The sequence below is a fragment of the Natrix helvetica genome (genome assembly GCF_964273705.1).
Source record: "Natrix helvetica genome assembly, chromosome: Z".
Taxonomy (NCBI): domain Eukaryota; kingdom Metazoa; phylum Chordata; class Lepidosauria; order Squamata; family Natricidae; genus Natrix; species Natrix helvetica.
In genome coordinates, this window is record NC_138554.1 from 89,360,562 (window position 1) to 89,381,969 (window position 21,408).

At 38.4% G+C, this 21,408-nt stretch overlaps 1 protein-coding gene across 1 annotated transcript in view; it reads left to right on the forward strand.

The window, feature by feature from the left end:
- The window catches only part of OSBPL10 (oxysterol binding protein like 10), an 86,369-nt gene that overhangs the window by 53,497 nt on the left and 11,464 nt on the right, over positions 1–21,408 (forward strand). Inside the window, exons 7-8 of the mRNA XM_081932314.1 lie at positions 406–542; positions 18,225–18,371. Of these exons, the coding sequence (XP_081788440.1) occupies positions 406–542; positions 18,225–18,371 (284 nt within the window). The remainder of the gene's footprint in view (positions 1–405; positions 543–18,224; positions 18,372–21,408) is intronic.

Sequence of the window (21,408 nt, forward strand, 5' to 3'; positions counted from 1 at the left end):
AAAAAGAACTTATGAGTGAAATGCTCTTCCTATGAACTCCTCAGTTTTTCTGAACTTGGTAGAACCCCACTGTATTCCCAGATATATTCTGTATCATGCTGGGTATCATTTATATACTAAAAGCTCTTGGCAGTGATTGAACATGGCATTGGTTTGATTCAAAGTATATACATGCATAGGTTCTTATAAAGGGTAGCAGCAGGAACTTTTAAAATTATATTTTCCTTATGTCCCTTAAAACTTTCTGGCCAGGTCTGCTGTTCCACAGGGATGTATCCAGATAGAAATATGCTGAAAGAGATATTTCTTATCTAGGCTTTCTATGTCGTTGCCCCTATCCTCACATTGAATAGATGGAATGCATACTGCAGAAAAGATATTGCAGATTACTTTTTCTTGTTTTAGAAAATATCCTAGTATGGCATGGATCAAAGTCAAATTCTACAGAGTTACTGAAAAATAGTGCTCTTGGTTCTTTAACAACAGCAAGCGCCAGTCTCTCATGGTCGGTCATACCATCTGTGATACAAGATGAAACTATGGTAAGTCTTATATGGATATAATTAAACAACATTTATAGATCATATTTGAAAGCTTTGCACATGTTTTGGGGTGGAATACTGTCATATAGCAATTTGGTTTAGATTCTTGTATCTAGGCATGGTAGTTGATATGGTTTATTCATTTACCAGCAAATTAGAATACCCTGCTGGGGAGGATTGGACTAATCATATCAATGTCCAGTTTGCATCTTGAATGATTCCAAAATGACATTTTGATACATTTATTTAATTACATAATAGCTTATGTAATTAATTATGTAGCTGTTATTCTCTTCTGAAGCCGGCTGGATCCGGCCTGCGGAGTGCTTAGATCTGGCCCGCGGGGTTGCCCTGGAAACAGTGAAGGGCTGGCCCATGGTGCCTCTGCCAATGAAAACAGAGCTCGGGCTATATGCTGTCCTTCCAAGCTCCATTTTCACTGGCAGAGGGTTGCAGGAGGTCGTCACAGCTGAAAATAGAGTTTGCTATTCTGGGTGATTCTGGGATTGAAGAAAAACAATAGGAAAAATTACAAAATATTGGGACCTGAAATTGAAAATGCTTATGGAAAATGAAATCAATTATGATTGGAGCCTTCACAGATCTTAAGGACTTCTTCAATATCAATAAATACTGAATTTATAAGAACATCCTAATTTTACAAAAAAAAAAAAAAAAACCCATTCTGCTTGGAACTGCCTATATACTTAGACATACCTCAATAATACTAAGATCCTTAGTTAGGATTTGAATTATTACGTTTCTAACAATCTTACATAGCGAATCTGACTGAAGATTGCGTACACATAGTAATAATAATTCAGTAGAATTATGATTAAAGTTAGGGTTAGTGTCAGGATTAGGATACAAACTCAAGTTCACTGTAATTCCTGAAAGCTCTTTGTGTGGCCTTGGACAAGTCCTTCTCCCTCAAGCTAACATACTCCATAGGTTTGCTGTTGTTGCAGAGAAAAAATGCAGGATAGATGCTATGTACACCCTAACCTCTGAGAGCAAAGACAAAATATATTTCTTGGTAATTAATAAATTATGGTACATAAATGAAACATTTACATTTTAACATGGTGTTACAATACACAGTTTATGTATTTGTCTCTTTAGTTCCCTGAATAGAAATAATTTGTATTATAATGAATGAAACCATTCCTCATTTAGAGACTACCTTGATTAGCAACTATTTGCAAATATTATGGTAATAAAGAGTAGTAAAGAATTCATTGGCAACCAGTGCAGCAGAAGGCTTCTGTGTGAAACTGATAAAGGTCTGGTCAGTTTCAGAGACAAGAATGGCTGAAAGATTATAATGGACTAATTAAGTTCTCAGAGCTGAGCTTGTAAACTTGTGGCTAGCACTTTTAGGGAAGTACTACCTTGTAGAGAAAATAAATTCAGAAAGAGATTCTTTATTTAAACAATCTCTCTGCTCTTCGAGGGGGGGGGGGAAAGGGAAGGAGGGAAATTGTTCAGATACAGTACATTATACAAGAGAACTTTATTGGATTGAGAGGACAGCATCCAGGGATCTTCATAGCACATCTCTCATAGCATATCTCTCTCTCAGTCACATGTTCACTTAGCCACCATTTTGCTTAAAAAATTGCTTAAAAATTCTTGGAATGGAATGTGGTTGCTAAAAGAGGAGGGACTGTAGTCCGAGAAACAGAATGTTAACCGGCAGTTCTCTAATTCTCCATATGCCCAAATATCCATCTGTAGTTCAGCAACATTAGGAAGCTCATCAAAGTTTATGTTCTGTGCTCTAGATCAACAACCCCCAACCTTCAATGGAAGGTGATTTTTCTGCAGGGTGTGTGTGGTTTCACATGTTGCCTGGATCCTGCAAATGTCCAGATGGGACTTCGCTCACTTGCAACGCTCAGTTCCTTGTAGTCCGCAGAGCGCTGCTGCCCACATACTGGAGGTTGGAGACCTCTGCCTAGATAAATGTTAAAGAAATAGAATTGTAATATGAGATGAGGGAGTAAATGAGTCCTCCCACCTCTGCCCCCCAGGATTCCATCTTAAGCATACTTAAAATCTTATTGTTTGAATATCTAGATCTTAGTGATTGACCCTTGGATTTGCACACATCCATAAATGTAGGGTAATGTTTTGACAATCCTTTACATATATACATTACAGAGAAGCAGATAACAATCGAAATAATCAAGCTAAGGGTAAGGTGCTCTTTTCTGTTGAATTGTTTTGAATTATGAATTTAAATTGAAATTTTGTGGCGTATTTGAAGTGACTCCTGGGAGACAGTTCAGTTATGCCTGTTATATAAATTGTTGTTCTGCCTGCGGAGATGACACTTGAAGATGGGAGTTATTGCTCAGCCTTCATTTTGAGAAAATAAACCCTTCAGAGATTATGAATGGTATTGGCATCTAGGAGCACTTAAGTTATGGATATTTGACATTTTGTCTCATTGTCACCATGTTAATGGCCTGCAGGAGCTAGTAGAGTCTCTCAAACAGCTGACTCTTTCTAACTCTTGCCAAGTAAACCTGGTCACTGTTCTCCAGGCTTCCCCATCATCTTGACTACTTTTAAGAATTCTTTATGTACTTCTGTACAGGTAGTCCTCGACTTAAAACCACAATTGAGCCCCAAATTTCTGTAACTGAGTGAGACATTAGTTAAGTGAGTTTTGCCCCATTTTATGATCTTTCTTTCCACTAATATTCCTAGATGTTTTTTAGCGAATCACTGTGCTCCTAGATGTTGTTGAATGAATCACTGCAGTTGTTAACTTAGTAACCCGGTTGTTAAGTGAATCTGGAATCTAGCTTCCCCATTGATTTTGCTTGTCAGAAGGTTGAAAAAGATGATCACATGAACTTGGGGACATTGCAATCATCATAAATATGAGACAGTTATCAAGCACCTGAATTTTAATCACCTGACCATGGGGGTGCTACAACGGTTGTGTGAAAAACCATCATAAGTCACTTTCTTCAGTGCCATTATCACTTCAAATGGCCACTGAAAGAACTGTTGTAAGTCGAGGACTACCCATACTTGTATTTCTCTGATCCAGTTACAGAGAGAAACAATGGCTCAGATGGCAGAAATTTTAGTTGAAAGTTTTATTTAAAAGTTGGATGAGAATGATAATGCTTGTGGAGACTGTGCAGACACATTTAGTTTTGGATTATTAGATACACAAAAGCACTTTAATTTGAACCAAAATATATTCTTAGAGCCAGAAAACTGAATTGATTCTACACTCTCTTTGAGGCTTAATTCTGCACATTGTCATAATATTAGTAGTCTGACTGAACAGAAAAGTGACAAATTATTTTTCCCTACAAAGTCTGAGGGAGATTGGACAATTGATTTATTACACTTAACTGGAAATTACTTCTATCTGGACTTTGGTGGGAAGAAAATCATTATGGAGACTAAATGTATTATACTTAATTAGATCATAATGGATAAGAGATGCCTTTATGAAGCAAACATGAATATTCAATCCAGGATGAACTACTTTAAATTTTTGGGATGATTTGGGGTAGGTAAGATGTCATGGTAAATGTTCTATGAGTGATTTACAATAATAGTTTGTTAACAGAGAGTTCTTAACCTTGTCTTTTTAATTATTTTTTTATTAACCTTTTTCCTATTAATTATTTTGTCGCTAATATAGTATGTAGAGACAGATCAATGATTTGCAAATAGATTTATGGTTTTTAAAAAAGGGTATTTTTCATAAGGGATTGGAATTAATATTGTAGTAATATATTAATCAATATTCAGTTGGGGATAATATGTATATATGTGTTGTTTTTTTAATGCACCTTTTTAATATCAAATGTTTTGTGTTTTGTATTCTTTTTTGTTTTTGTTGGGTTTTTTGGATTTTTTGGAGTTTTGTATTTTACTTTTGAATAAAATAAAACATTTGGGGTGGGGGAGAACTCTTTATGGGATCTACTTCTGCACTTCTAACTGTATGTTCTGTACCATTGGGTTGATTCCTTCCTTCATGACATAGGACCAGTCTATCTGAGAGGAACTGCCTCTCTCCAGTTATTTCAGCCCTCCTGTAAGATCTTGCCTCTCCAATCTTCCCAAGAAAGCAGGACTCTTGAAACTGCAGTTGTTCCAAAATGAGCTTTGTGGTAACAAGAGATCTAGGCATGAACTAAAGCTTCTCACTTAAAACCAGCTATTTAAAGCAATGCTAATCAAACCCCTCCCACACTACATCATTGCAGGGAAACAAAAACAAAAACTTCATATAGAGATTAACACAGTAATGCAAGAAACAAAAACGTATGTGTGTGTGTGTATGTGTGTGTCCCCAGCTAGCAGTTTAATAGCATACAAATTAATAAGTACTGCTTTGATGGAAAGGTTCCATATACCTTTGGCGTAAAACCATGCTGGCCACATGACCACAGAAAATGTCTTCCAACAATGCTGAGTGTCTCAGCCAAGAAAGGGAGAGGAGCACCATGCCCTAGAGTTGGACACAACTGGACAGGGAACCCTTTACTTTTACCTATATATGTATAAGTGTAGGGTATAAGCTGGAACTGAAGCAGTGGTGGGTTCCTGATCCTGTTGCAACCGTTACGGTTGCAACGGGGCCTGGCGTCCTCCATATGAACATGCGCGATGTGTTCGCACATGCGTGCAGCATGCTGATCTTACCATCCAGCAAAGCCTCCGCGAGCCTCCATGACGCTCCAGCTGCTTGGCGGAGCATCGTGCACTGAGGCACATCTTTTAATCAGTGATCACATGAGTAGGAAAGGTTTCTTTATTTTTTGACAGACAACCAAGATACATATTTTACAAGTAAGATTTAAATAAAAATACTTAATTAATAAACTTCTGGGTGGATTAGCTTACCTAGGTACATATTATGAAGGTAAATGCCCTCTTCTTCCCAGGCAAATATTTATTAGTTTGAATTCCTGATTTTATTTTTTTGTGCATTCAGGAGAAGAACTGTATATGTATTGCTATTGTTGTACTTATTATCTGTTGTGAAAGTAGGAGATCCTCTGTTTGAAAAAAGATGGATTGAAACTTTTTAAAATTAAAAATGTTTACATAGGCCAATGACTTTTTGGGGTAGAATGAAAGATGTTTAGGAACGATTTCTCCATGTATCTATAATAGCTTACGACAAACACAGTTCACATGACCACTTGTGATAATTAATGAGATGTTTCCCACCTTATTCAAACCTCCATGCAAATGATGTCAGGAGGCTTCTAGATGGGGCAGTCTTCCCTCTAATTGCTTCAGTTTACTTGAAAGGGCATGGAATTTTCAGGCAGGACAATATGTCTGGTTCCTTATTCACATGAATATTGCAGCTCTTTTATATCCTCTCCTGAAACAGATAATTTTATTTACTTGTTTGTCAAATATGTACAAGATAACAAGTACAGGTATGAACATAAACATGAACAAAGGAGGTAAATACAGATAAATGGGGACAGTAAGACAGGGAAAGTAGGCACGCTGGTGTGCTTAGACACGCACCCTTTACAGACCTCTTAAGAATGGGGTGAAGTCTATGGTAGACAGTTTGAGATTGAAGCTGTGAGAGTTTGAGGCTTTCACACAGAGTCGGGTAGAGCATTCCAGGCATTGGCCACACTGTTCCTGAAGTTGTATTTTCTGCAATCGAGTTTGAAGCTGTTTATCTTGAGTTTGTATCGATTGTTTGCCCCTGTATTATTGTGGTTAAAACTGAAGAAGTTGTTGACAGGCAAGTCGTTGTAGCAGACATTGTGTACTATGCTTAGATCTAATTGCAGGCGGCACAGTCCCAGATTGACCAAGCCCAACATTTCAAGCCTCGTGGTTTAGGGAATTCTATTGTGAGTAGAAGAGTGGAGTACTCTTTTTGTGAAATACCTCTGAACCCACTCAATTGTGTTAATGTCTGATATACAGTATGGGTTCAGGCAGACGAGCTGTGTTCAAAAATTGGTCTGGCAAAGGTTTGTATGCCCTAGTTGGCAATACAATGTTACCGGAGAAGAAGCTTTGCAAAATTAGGTTAACAGCTCTTAATGCTTTTTTGGCAATGTTGTTACAGTGAGCTCTGGGGTTTAGATTGTTTGAGATGAGTACTCCTAGGTCATTGACAGAGTGAGGATTGTTTATGAGATCGTTTCCCCACAACTTATATTTGGTGCGGATATTTCATTAATTAGTAACTTTGGCAAGCACTGAATAACTGTAAACTCAAGTACGGTATATGTGCAGTTGAAATGAGACAATGTTTGCAAAATGTGGTGATGTTCCCGGCTACCCATGAAAAAGACTGGACACAAGGATTGTCCTAGGGATGAGTCGCCCAGGGCAAAGCCCGGCACACTCTATTTATTCAATACACATGAAAGTCTAAAGCACCAAAAGATAATTAGTTACACGTAAAAGTACACATAAGAAGTTAATTATCACCATTCAAAGAATCAAGGTTCCTTACAGACAATCCACATATCCTGTCAGACATGAGTACGTGACCAAGAGCACAGTCAATTCAATCCCACAACTCCTCCTTTTTTTTTCTATTTGCAAATGTTGTGATTTTCATAAGCTCATCTTGGCTGCTTGAGTACATAATTGTCCTTTTTCCATATACCATATTCCTACATACAGACATCTAAGACGGAATACATTGAATAAAACAACAAGAACAAATTATTGTTTTTGGTTAAGCTAAAAAATAACAGGCTACTCGAGACCATAGCTGTATTCCACATCTGGTTCTGCTAATTAGGTGGGCTTATAGGCGTCCAAGATAACCAATTACTGAGATCATGGTAGCTTTCTACACATGTCTTTACGTAAGGTTACCTCTAGCACAAATGATGATTAAATAACTTAAAACATTTCCCAACAGACCTGTGGGTAAAAGCTTTCCCACCAGGATCCTAGGGTATCAATTTTCAAATCAAAGGCCAAATTGTGTAAAATATTGAATTGGTACTGGATAGTTCTGGATTCATCTGAAAGATTAAAACAACACATTAATTACTAACATAGACCAAATTACATACAACCACATTAGTCTCAGAGTCACAAGTGATGTCTGAAATTGCTGTTTGGAAAGCAACACAACTAGCTAAAGCAAGATTGTGCTTCACTAATATTAACAGAAATGTAATTAAAAGTTTCGTAACCATATGTAAAAAACCATCCTTGCAGAAGCCAAACATAAGCAAAGTGAAAGGAAATCTCCTCAAAGCTGTACAATTTAAAGCAGGTGAACTAATATGGAAACAGTGAGGCTTTTTACTTAAAGATATACAGTTAACTACTTTAGCACATGTTACATTTTCAGGAACTGCTACTATGGGAGTATACAAAGCAATTGCATCAGGTGGAGGATCATAAGCAATTAATCCTCAATGAAAGATAGTCTTATAATTCGAACCAATGAAGTTTTGAATTACTGCAGGCAAGATTCAAACAGGATCCAAGCATGTAGAAAGCAAATGTTTCATGTACAGTTCAAGTCAGTGTGTGTGATGTTAGTTGCACCCATAGATTTTTATTACAGTCACTGTTCAAATGAGTTTTGGGTGAGATGACAGAACAAGTAAACATAAACAAATGATGACTAGGGAATTGGCAAAAATGGCAGCGCATTAGTTCCACGTGTCATTGTTTCAGCACTGCTTTGGTGGTTTTTGGTTTTTCACATCACTGGACAGCTGTTTTGGCAAGATCGTATTGGCCACTGTGCTGTCTGTAAAGTCATCTTGGTCATCTCTGGAACTGGATTTGGGAACTGGTACGACAATATTTTTGGCTGGACAAGCATCACATGCTAGAATCCACAAAGATCTGTAGAAGCAAACACAGCATGTCCTCGTCCCCCTTGCGGGGGAGGCAAACAAACTTTTTAAATCTATTATGTTACCTATGCCAAATTAGCCAAATTGGGGTACACCAAATTGTTAGGTACCCAAAATCCCTCCTTTTTTATTTGTTTGAGAAAACAGTCCTTAAAGGATCAATTAACACGTTCCACAATGGCTTAACCTGTGGAATTGTAAGGGAAAAAAACCCCAAAAATTAAAACAATGTGCCAATTAGTACAAGATTACAAAAAAGGCCAATGAAAAATAGACCAGGCCATTATCAGTCTTTAAAAGGAAAAGTTTGCCCAAGGCAGTAAAGGCTGAAAAAAGGTGAGGAAAAAAAACATGATTAGCTGTTTCTTCTCAATAAAATGTGGCCAAAAAAAATTAGATAAATGAATTTACTTCTAAGGAGCCAAAAAAGAAACATAGGTGACATCCATTTGCCATAGTGATTAGAGGCCAAATCATGGGAATTAAGTTCCTTGTCCCCAGAGGGGGATGCCCCAAAACACTGGGGGCAAGATGAAACAATTTGCTTGACCTGGTTGAGTGGCATATGGCAAAATTGTGCCAGTCCCCAGGCATTTTGATGAAAAAATTATCAAAAAAAATCTGAAGAAAAAACATAGTTAAAAAAATTACTTAGAAAATTAAAAATAAGTTGTCACACATAATGAAAGTCAGAAATATAGTTTAAAAGTTTGTTAAAAAAGATGTGAAAAGTTAAAGTAGCAACAGACAATTTTTAGTGTTGCAAGAACAACGGTATTGCGAGGTAGGAAAAGAATTCTTTAAACACGCAAGCCAAAGAACTTCAGGCAAATGATATGAAATACAGACTACATAGTCAGTTAAAGCACACTGAAGAAAGAAGTTATTCTGAAAACAAAATTAAAAATCAGATTTTGGAATAGGAAAAATAATATTAATTAAATCAGTCCAATTTCTACAACAAACCCAAGGTTATTAATTCAACAACTGCCTAAAAAATAATAATGACAAGACATTTTAAAACGGAGTCTTTTTATCTTAAAAATATGAAAAGAATAAGCTGACAAGTTACGCAAACCACAAATGGAATGCTCAAAATCTCATTAATCATTTCAACTGTGGCAAGGGCACGAAAAAGGAAACCCAAACAAAGGTTCCCCAATAGCTGCCATAAATTAATTAGCAAAATACCTCCGTGTGCATTTAAACAAAGAAAAATTTGGAGCAAAAAAGATTGTAACATTTCATGCAGTTATGCTGTTTTTCTGGAACAATCTGCAATACAATACAAGACAATACAATAGTAGAGCTGGAAGGGACCCTGGAGGTCCTCTAGTCCAACCCCCCTGCCTAGGCAGGAAACCCTATACCATTTCAGACAAATAACCATTCAACATCCTCTCAAAGACCTCCAGTGTTGGGGCATTCACAACCCCTGGAGGCAAGCCGTTCCATTGACCAACTGCTCTTAGAGGCATTCACAGGTATCACTGGGTCGTTTCATACACACACTCATGGTAAAAATGAGCAGACACTCATTCTCCCCGCCTTTCCTACTTCCCTCCAAAGAATGACTCAGAAGGAAGATTGGGGGGGGGGGGAATTCACACAGGCAATCACGTGGATCTCTGGATCCATTCACTTATCACTCCCTGGGGCATGGGGGACACATACTCACATTCATACTGCAAGCAGACCTTCATGCTTGCTCATGCCAAACAATCATAGGTATTTCAGGAAGCTTTTTGCTTTTTCACAAGCCACCAAGCTTCATTTTCTTTTATTAGAGGATCTCACCCTCCCTTCAGGTTTTGAAATGATAACACACATGCATACACACACATACCATTAAACAACGTTGCAACTTACTGTTTCTGTATATGAAAGAGAATCAAACTACATTCATACCAACATTTACCATCAACATACTCACATTTGCACTGCAATCATTAATTTCACATACAAAAATCCCATTTCATTCTTTCTTCATGCAAAGCAGTTATTACAATTACTTCAGGGAGCTGTACATAAGCCAATGAGCTCCATTTTCTATTATTAAAGGATCTCAACTTCCCTCCAGGTCTGGAAATGATCACACACACACACATGGCCAGAAAATCAGCAAATTTGTTGACAAAATCTAAATCAAAACTGTCTTCTGGAAGCCAGGTTTTTACTTTAGGACTAATAGAGTAGGTTGGTCAGAAAAATGTGCAGAGGTTCTTTTTTACTCAGGTTGAAGGCAAACCTTTAGTAGGAATTTCCTTCATTTCATACATGCACACACAAGGCAACACTCTCCTCCTTATCCCTAAAAGGAAAAAAAATCTATACTCACCTGAAGAATACAATCTTCTAGGGCTGAAAGACAGGAGAACAAGGTTCCCTCCCCCACAGAAAAGGCATTGTTGGAGGATTAGAGGTAAAGGAGCGTGGGGGGGGGGGAGATAGCTTGCAGACAGAGTTTGAAAAATAAAACCATCAGTTACTAAACAGATAAACATTATGGGAATATCACAGATGAGAAATGGAGTCTGGATTCACATGCTTCAGGAAAGAAATGAACAGGTAAAATCATTTAGACACACAATAAAGGCAAGGATGAAACTTCTTTAACTGCCAGGAAATCTCTTCCCAGCTCCAAGCCGTTTCTTTCCTTAATCAGTTTTATTTCTTTCTCTTTCAACTGACCTGCTTTCCCATTAAGCTGAAAATAAAAATAATTTCGCCTAGTTATCTCCTTTATCTCCTTGTCGTGTTCTAACAGAACTGTTGAGAGATCACCACTCATACTCACGTAGAATCAGAGTCGACCCGCGACAACCTGATGGAGCTCTGATCCAAGTCCTGGCGAAAGTAGAGTGGAAGGCGGACGCATTGGGGGGAATCCCGTTGGATTTTCCCTTTCCAATCACGTCGGGGGTCACCACTTGTGGTGATGTTCCCGGCTACCCATGAAAGAGACTGGACACAAGGATTGTCCTAGGGATGAGTCGCCCAGGGCAAAGCCCGGCACACTCTATTTATTCAATACACATGAAAGTCTAAAGCACCAAAAGATAATTAGTTACACGTAAAAGTACACATAAGAAGTTAATTATCACCATTCAAAGAATCAAGGTTCCTTACAGACAATCCACATATCCTGTCAGACATGAGTACGTGACCAAGAGCACAGTCAATTCAATCCCACAGCAAAAGAAAATGCTTTTAGGATGCTAAATGATGGGGGTTTTTTAAATAAAATTTTTATTTTCAGGCAAACACAAACACACAACACATATAACATAAAAGCCTCTTCAACTACATACAGTGTGTCGATTGGTTACATGGTCTTTCTGTGTCCTTTCCATAGTCATCACTTGAATTTTATCAAAATTCACATATTGACAATCAAGATATCTTTGTATACATTGTTATTATGCTTCCTCCTATTCTAAGTCATTCTATTATTTTAGCATTGATAACATTCTCTAATTTTCAATTCCATGTTTTTTCCCCATTATTAGTATCATCGATCTAATATACATGTATACAAATTGTTATAATTATTAAACATACATTAAGCTTAGCTATTATTACATCCTTTCAACATAAGGCATATTAAATTTGAAGTACCGTATTTTTCGCCTTATAAGATGCACTTTTTTACTCCAAAAAAGAGGGTAAAAATCTGAGTGCATCTTGTAAGCCGAATGTAGCCACTGGGTCATCTGAAAATGGGGCAGGCAAAGAGGGGCTGCAGAGATCGTGATAGCTGGAAAGGAGAGAGGTTTCGCTTTCAGAGCTCCCGCTCGGCTGGGCTCCCGAGAGGGCTTAGGCGGTGGTGGCGGCAGCGGCTCCTCACATTGCTGGGGCGCTGCTTTAAGCTGCCCTCCTCCTGCAAATGAAAGGTGCCTCAAGGCTTTGGCTCCTGAGATCGGTGCGCTGCCATCCAAAATGCTGGTACCACTATCGCTGCAGCGCCCGCTTTACCTGCCGCTTCTCGGGCGGTTCCAGGCGGCAGAGATCATAGTAATAGCATTTTGGATGGCAGCGCACCGATCTCAGGAGCCAAAGCCTTTGAATCAAGTTTGATTGTGTCCCATCTAGCGTTCTCCACCCCCACCCCCAAATCTCTCCGGATCTGCTTATTGCTATTGCTGCTATTGCGCCCAGCTACTGTATCTCTTTGCTACATGACAGATCCGGGCGGATTGGGGGTGGGTGGGTGGAGAACGCTAGATTGGGAAGTTAAAAACCTAGAATGGGACACAATCAAACTTGGTTCTAGGTTTTTAACTTCCCAATCTAGCGTTCTCCACCCACCCACCCCCAATCCGCCCGGATCTGTCATGCAGCAAAGAGATACAGTAGCTGGGCGCAATAGCAGCAATAGCACTAAGCAGATCCGGAGAGATTTGGGGTTGGGGGTGGAGAACGCTAGATGGGACACAATCAAACTTGATTCAAAGGCTTTGGCTCCTGAGATCGGTGCGCTGCCATACAAAATGCTGGTACCACGATCGCTGCAGCGCCCGCTTTACCTGCCGCTTCTCGGGCGGTTCCAGGCGGCAGAGATCGTATCCCCCGTGATGCCGCCCCTCTGGCAGGACACCTCTTTGGGGCGTCCTGTGCCCCCCAAGGAGTGGGGAAGCCCACCGGGGAGCCGGAGCGGGCAAACGAGTTGCCCGTCACTGTCAGCCGCCGGAACCAGAAGTCGCAAAAACTGTTTCTTGAACTTCTTATAGTTTACACAGTTTGCACAGATCATCATATTATTAGAAACATAATTTCATATTCATTAGTTCGTGCAAACCTCATGATTTTCTCAGCGCTCTGAAAACAATGGCCCTCAGAAAGAGGAAAAGAATACATTTTCTGCCATATAGCTCAGAATTTGTTAGGGGGTGCTATCTAACATTAGTTACAACAGGCAGAATTCACATTTTGCATTTCACAAGTTACTTTGCTAGGCTACTTGGCAGCCTGAAGGCTTTATCTATGAGACAGAGCATTAGGTTACAATGGAGCTTCTCTCAGCTACAAGGAATATCAAAAGTTGGGCTAGGCACACTCTATACAGGCTCTAATCCTTTCAATACTATATTATAAGAATATTACTGGCCATAATTTAAATCCTAACAACAGATCCAATCCTGAACAAGACTTATGACTTGCATACATCATTGTAGATGATTATGACAGCATAAATGCAACTTGTGCTGCCCATAAAAGTATCCTGTTTTTGTTTTTAAACAGACCAGCTCTTCAGTGTGACCATTATGCTCTCTTATCTCTTTTCATATCTTAGCTCAACTTTTTGTCTTGCTCTGCTTTTTATTCTAGCAATCTTTTATAATTCAGTTTCCCATTATTCTCCCTATAATTTCTCATCCCTTTCTTCTTTATTTCATCACGCCTCCTTCTATCACTGCTAAATCGTTAGCTTCTTATCAATTCTGTAGCTTTAATTTCTGAGTTAATTATTCTATGTTCTTGCTCTTCACCTGTTTTCTTCTGCTTTGTACAAATGTACTGAAACATTTGTAACTTTCAGTGATAGTATTACGTTAATTATCCAATCTCTTAATTTCTTTCTGTTTTAATCTACATGGTCAGATTGCAGGCATTGCTTTCTATTGTTAGAGTGCAACCAATTTTCCAAGGGATCAAAAATAATGTGGATTAATCCTAGTACATCAGGCCAAAGCATTCTAGCACAGTCTTCTTCCTGATGGTGCTAAAATTTTATATGGCCTCTTGCCATTCAAGTTCTCTTCCAGGGACACCTCCATATTCTGCTCAGGTGAGTAGTGTAGCTGTGTTGTTCTTAGGTATGACTACGTTGTTCTGCCTTCTAATATTTGGACTAAAGTAACAAAAAGAGAAAGACTCCTTTAAATATACTCATCATTTATATCTAAAGCAGTCTGGTTTTATTTTGATCTGTCTAATCAAAAGAATACTGTTAAAAACCGTAAAATTAAGTAAATTAAAATGTCAAAGAACCCTCGCTGCTACATTTCATGCATTTTTGAGCAGATAATTGTGTGAATCAGTATTTTGTTGCACTTCGTAGTTGATATAAAAACAAACATTTTAATAGCAAATTAAATAAATAATAAACATTCAATTAATAGTGTGTATCTGAGAAGATTAAACACATGGTACATTCATCGTTAACAGAGATATGAAAGGCTTTCTTACTGTGGTTTATCTTTTCTGCTATTGTTTGAGGGATGAAATCAGTGGTGGAATTCAAATAATTTAACAACTGGTTCACTGCTCTAATGACCTGCTGGGTGGGTGTGACCGTGGCCAGGGGGCATGACAACACTCAACTTCCTGCAGCAGTCTGCCAGCCAAAACGGGGTGCGGGAGTTAATTACAAAATGTGGGCTTTGCTTTGTGACATCCAGGTCCAGTGAGCAAGGAGTGTAAACTGCACAGAAAATAGATTTTTATTTGGTTATGAAGAAATATCCCCAAAGTCAGATGTACATTAAATATAGACTGACTTTTAGCCACCATGTTTCCCCCAAAATAAGACAGGGTCTTATTTTTTTTGATCCCCTAATTAAGCACTTGGCCTTTTTTTCGGGGAGATCTTATAATTTTTGAGGTGCAGGAGGCCCCTTAAACTCAGCCAGCAGCTTGCGAATTGGCTCATCCAGAGAGGGCCGGAGATTCTGTCTCTGTTTCTGGCACACACTTGCCAGCCCTAGCATCACTGGGCCTGCCACTCTTTTTGCGGCCTCCACTAAGAGAAGAGGGGCAGTAGCTAGAGTTTGCGGGAGCAGCCTCCGTGAGGCCGTTCCGTGTGGATGGCAGGTTCATGTGGGGCATGTTTCCCCCTTTCCCCCCACGAAATGGCAGAGACCAGCTGCACATTTGTTTAAATATTTTAGGGGAGGGCTTATTTTGGGGGGAGGACTTATTTTAGCGCATGTGCTGAAAAGCCTGATTGGACTTATTATCCAGGGAGGACTTATTTTCAAGGAAATAGGGTATACACCTCTTCAGCAAACAGCAAATTTTGATGCTCCAGAGTGAACGTGTAAGAAGAAAGAAAAAGAAGGAAAACTGAAAAAGAATGATTTCCAACTTTCTTTGGTACAGATATAAATAAAAAAAACATATCAAGCTCTTACTCTAAGATTAACATTTGCCTATATTATTTCCATAATTCCTTGTTTAATCATCAAAGTCCAGATCAACTTTTAATTTCAGTTTCTCACAAAAGGACCAGTAATGTTTCATATCACTTGAATCACTATTTCTTAACGAAAACAAAACTGATTTATTTAATTGCACCAAACTCTAAATAAAACAGGAATGGGAAATCTTAATTCTAGTGTAGACAGATGCTTCTTAACTTTGGCAACTTTAAGATGCATGAACTTCAATTCCCAGAATTCCCCAGGCAGCATGAAGCTCACCCATCTTAAACTTGCCAAGACTGAAAAATGCTGAATCCCCATTCCCAAAGTATATGTAATGCTTTATGTTTGATAAATTAGAGTTGTCTAATTAATGAATTATAATGGGTAGCTTTTTTGTTGTGTATTGAGTTAGGTGTTAAAATATTCATTTTCTGGTACCATGAAAAGGGAAATAGATTATTTGCTTAGGACAATACTGATATGCAAGAGTATATTGTGCTATTGATACAGAAAAAATGGTTTTTCATAAACATTGCAATTATCTAATATTTAATATAGACTTTTTTTGTAATACATTTTATGTTTTTGTAATTACTTTTCAAGTGAGGTATTAACACACTGTTCTTAACTTTGGGAGCTTTCAGAAGTGTGGGCTTTAACTCCCAGAATCCTCTAGCCCAGCGATGGCGAACCTTTTTTGGCTCGCGTGCCACAAGTGAGGGGAGCACAGGGGGGTCGTGTGTGGGCGTGCCACACCCATAATGCAATGCGCGACCCCCCGAGTGTGCATGCACACACAACGCATGCCCCCCCATTTTACATGCTTTTTTCGCCCTTCCCCAGGCTCCAGAGGCTTTATAGGAGCCGGGGGAGGGCAAAAAGAGCCTCCCCCGCCCCCCCGGAGGCCCTCCGGAGGCTTCAGGGACCGTCCGGAGGCTTCCCTGAAGCCTTCGGAACGCTTAAAAAGACCCTCCGGTTGTTTTAAGCACTCCAAAGGCGTCGGGGAAGCCTCTGGACGGTCCCTGAAGCCTTCGGAATGCTTAAAATGACCCTCCGAGCAAACCGGAAGTCACTTCCGGTTTGTTCGGAGGGTCGTTTTAAGCGTTCCGAAGGCTTCAGGGGAGCCTCCGGACAGTCCCTGAAGCCTCCGGAGGCCCTCTGGGAGGGCGGGGGAGGCTCTTTTTGCCCTCCCCAGGCTCCTATAAAGCCTCTGGATCCTGGGGAGGGCAAAAAATGGCTTTTAAAAAGGTGAACTCAGTGGGCCAGTGCGTGCATGCGCGCTGGCCTGCTGACAGGGCAGCGCCTCGCGTGCCCTGCCAAATGGCTGTGCGTGCCACCTGTGGCACGTGTGCCATAGGTTCGCCATCACTGCTCTAGCCAGTCATGCCAATTCCCCATGTTGGCTGGGAATTCTGGGAGTTGAAGTCAGTGGTTCTGAAAGTTGCCAAGGTTGAGAAACACTGTAATAATTTTATTAATTTATTCATTTGGTTGTTTTTTGCTTGTTTACTAAATGTATATGCTGCCCATTTCACTGTCAAGCAACTCATTCATTTTAAATGAATATGTGGAGTTCCTGTAACATTTAGAGTCTTATTATTTTTCAGTGGTAGCTTATTTTTACACAGGGATTTATGGAAGTGACTTGTATTTAATATAATTGCTTCAGATTTATAATAGTGTCTGGTTGTCTGGTAAAATATAGATGGTAGATCTCCTTCAAATTGTGTGTTTGTTCAGTTTCAAGAACAGTTGATACAATGGAACAATTGCATTTTTAACAAATGTAAGAGCATCAAAATATCCCATGTACTAGTTTGATTATAGTATTTTTAGGAATGTCAACCTACCCAAGACCAAGCTGGACAATTAAATAATTGATGGCTTGAATACTTCTGAATAATGATTCTGATCCTGGAATGGAAATTTCAAATTTATAAAATTAGACTTAATTTTAAATAACATTTATTGCTTCTTGATGACAGATTTTATATTTGACTTCTTAAAGTAATTAATATAGCATTGTATCTGAAACACTAGCTTATGCATGTGAAAAATGAATTGATATTCATTTGCCATTATTTTCAACATAAGACAAAAGAGTATATTACAATCTTATGTCTGGTATTGATCTATTTTTAACACAACCAAAAGTTTCTTTTCGATAAAAATATAACAAACTCATTTATTATTATTTTAGGTATTTGGTTCTTTATATATCTGTATTAATTTCATAGTTAGTTTCCATAGTTTCCAGATAGTTTACAAGGAGAAGAATATATTTACCAGTATACTTACTGATATGAATACAATGATTTATTTAAGAGGTTTGATGATTTTGATGATTTTATTAGTAAATTAGCTCAGATTCATTCTGATTATTCTTTTTATGACCCTATAGTGGAGAACCTATTAATATTCTTTGATATTTTAAAGTAAGCTTTCCCAAAGTTAGTACTCTCAAAATATGTTGGAATCACAGTTTCTAAGATTTTTGGTCAACATATTGTAGTCCCATTCCATGCATATAGAAAGTATCAGGTCTGGGCTAATCGGTTAGTTTTGCATGACTTTTTAGACGTAATCATAATGTTTTTAAAGAATGCTACAATAAGCTTATTTGAATATATGCCATATTGTTCTATTTATGTCCAGAATACTAACTATATTCTATTTTTTAGCATACAACTCGTGAAGTGATTCTGGTTGAAGATGAGGTGACAGACACTGAAGACTATGAAGAGGACGATTTAGGAGACTTGGATGATCAGCGTAGTATAATCCTTCATATTATCTCACAACTGAAACTTGGGATGGATCTAACTAGGGTATGTGTTTCTTTCAATCTTTTTTGTAACTTTACTCCATATCTGTGATACTTGCTATCATGTTGTTTACTTGCTTTTCCAATTTTTGCTTCAATTGCATATATACAAAACCCTAACTTTTTAAACAAGTAATGTATTTTTCAGGGACCAAAAGCTTTTTCATTCAGTCTCATTATAAGGTGAAAGTAACCATTCTTCTTCATAATTCACAGTCCTAGAATCAAAACTGTCTTTTTAAATATTTCTGGCATACTGTATGTGTTTCCAGTTGCTCTTGGGAAGTAGCTGGATCCTTGCTATTGAGATATATCCACTTCTAGGGAAAAAAATAAGAGAAAATGCTAAACTATTTTTTTTTTTTGAATTCTGCTTTTTTAAAAAACAAAGTAATTTCACACGTTTGTGGGAAATGAAGAAAACTGCTTTTCTATAGAATAAACTTCTAACCTTGTAGCTTTTGATAATTCCCTCATTGTTAATCTACACACTTATACAGTGTAAGTGTTCCATGTATATTTTATATCATTTCAGTTTGCTAGGCATGTGAAAATTAAATTTTTATTTTAACCCTTTGGATCACCAATAATGTATAACCAAACATTTAAGTTTATAGTCAAGGAAGAATGGTCAAAGCCACGAGAAGGTTAATTAAACCAATAACAGTTTGTTTTATTAGAAAGTCAGATCACTCAAGTTAACCATTTTCACTGATTTAAAACATTGTTTTCACACCTCTATGATTTCTTAAGGAGAGGCTTGAAGACATCCCAGATAGATAGAACAGAAATTTATCTGGGACAAAGTGAACTTGAACCTTTGAAAATAATCTAAATCTGATCTATAGGAGACAAGAACTCAGGGTTAGGAAAATGTGGTCATCCTTCACACACGATCAAAATCATTACCTTGCATCAAAATTTCCACACATCCCAATTCTTTGAGCCAGAAACCAAGCTTGTGAAAATGTAGTCTGAGATAGATTCTTTGAATACTAATCTTCGCTCTTTGTGCCAAAAAAAACCCCAGAAACAATGAGATAAATGTAGATTCATTAGAACTTGAATACATTCAAAAAAGAGATTCCTTTTCGTCAATAGTTAGCAAATGCCAGAGGACTCGAGAATGGGATATCTTTCTGTTGTGCTAATGATCACATATGTATCTTTCCCATCAGTAATATAGTAATGCTATAGTGGCAACCAAGTAGAATTGTTAGCTGTGATTAACTATTGACTATGCATGTAATTTACTTCTACATTAGCTCTTTATATACGGTATGAAAATATTAACATTTATTTTGTCTAGTTTTCATTATTTTTAAAATGTTTTAGGTTTGAGATTTTTGGAAAAATGTCTTATATATTGGAATATAAGGAATAAAGTACAACAAGCCTAGTATTTAATCTGTGCATTAATAAAAGGGTACTGATAAAAAACCTAATTACATTGGTCTGTTCCCTTGAATGTGCTTTGGAATATTGAAAGGTCAGCAAATAACTTATTTTGATCAATGAAGAAATTGAATACATCAGTGTTGAGACCACTTTCCTGAATAATGCATGAAAAGAAAGAGCTTGTTGGCTTGATCGCATATAATGAATTTATTAGGGAAGGGCTATTTGAAGTAGAGATTAAATGAAGTGTATAATTTTGCTTGCACATTTAAAAAGCTTATATTTTACTTGTTATTGAATTGTCTAAGCTAGGGATTTCCAACATCTGGGCCTTGGCCTGTTTGGAATCGGCCTGTGCAAGTTGTGGGTTCACTGCCCACAGCTCCACTTGTGTGAGCAGCAGGTGCTTTTGCTCGCATGGGAAACTCCATTTGCGCAAGTGGCAGACTCTGGTGCTCAAGTGGGAAGCTCCGTTTATGCAGGTGCATGCACCTGGTGCTTGTGTATATGGAGCTCTGCAAGTGTGCGCACTCGCCGCTTACATGGAACCAAATCCCCCGCCCCCACTAGTCCGCAAAATTGGAAAGGCTGGAAACCCCTGTGACTATTACAATTAACTTAATTTTTCTCAGCAATGAAACAATGCACTTTTTGCCATTCTCTGATAAACAGATTTCTTGAAAACATCCATCCTGCCAGCCTGCTGGAATTGGCAGGTTCTTCTGGAATTTAATTAACTTAAATCAGTGCTTCTCAATTATTTTCTGTCATGCCCCCCCAGGAAGAAGAAAACATTTCGCGCCCCCCGCGCGACTGTAAATAGTATAATTTGTCTATAAAATTGTTATAAGTACACCTCTGCATAACACTGTATCCTTATTAACGTATAAGAGAATAAAAAAAGAAAGAAATGTGGATCAATTTACAACAAAGAATAGCTTTATTAACTGTAGCAGAAAAGAGAGAGAGAGAGAGAGAGAGAGAGAGAGATTATATCTCTCTGAATAAATATTCAGAAGAATCTATCCACTATAGATGATTGCTCTTTGCAGAATTACTATAGCTTTGTGTCCAAGCGTAGTTAGTTTAGCACTGTTTTGATAAGGCCTAAAAAGTGGAACTTGAATACGCTTAGGATTGTAGATATAAAACAAAGGGAAAAGAATGAACTTTCAGTTTTGTTCAAATAGTTACATATGCTCTGATAGAAAGACATTACCACTTTCAAGGACAAAGTTCTCTGGCTTCCAAACTCCAAAACTCGGCTGCTGAGTCTTCCAGCAGCGGTGGCTCTAGGAGGGTGCTTTATGGTTGTGGGCTGGCTGCTGGAAGACTCTCTGTCTGGAAGACTCTATATCCAAAAGTCTCTCTGTCCAGCAGCCAGCCCACAACCATAGAGCGCACTCCTAGAGCAGCCACTGCTGGAAGACTCGGCAGCCGAGTTTTGAAGTTTGGAAGGCGGAGAAGAAGTTATGCTCGTGAGCATCGTCACCTCATGGCAGCTTCGCTCCTGACAGTCAAACGAGGTCGAACGAGCCCCCCTTTATGGAGCCTCGCGCCCCCCCAGGGGGGGCGCGCCCCACTATTTGAGAAGCACTGACTTAAATCAATCTGTTACTTTGCACAATTAAAAATGTGATCAG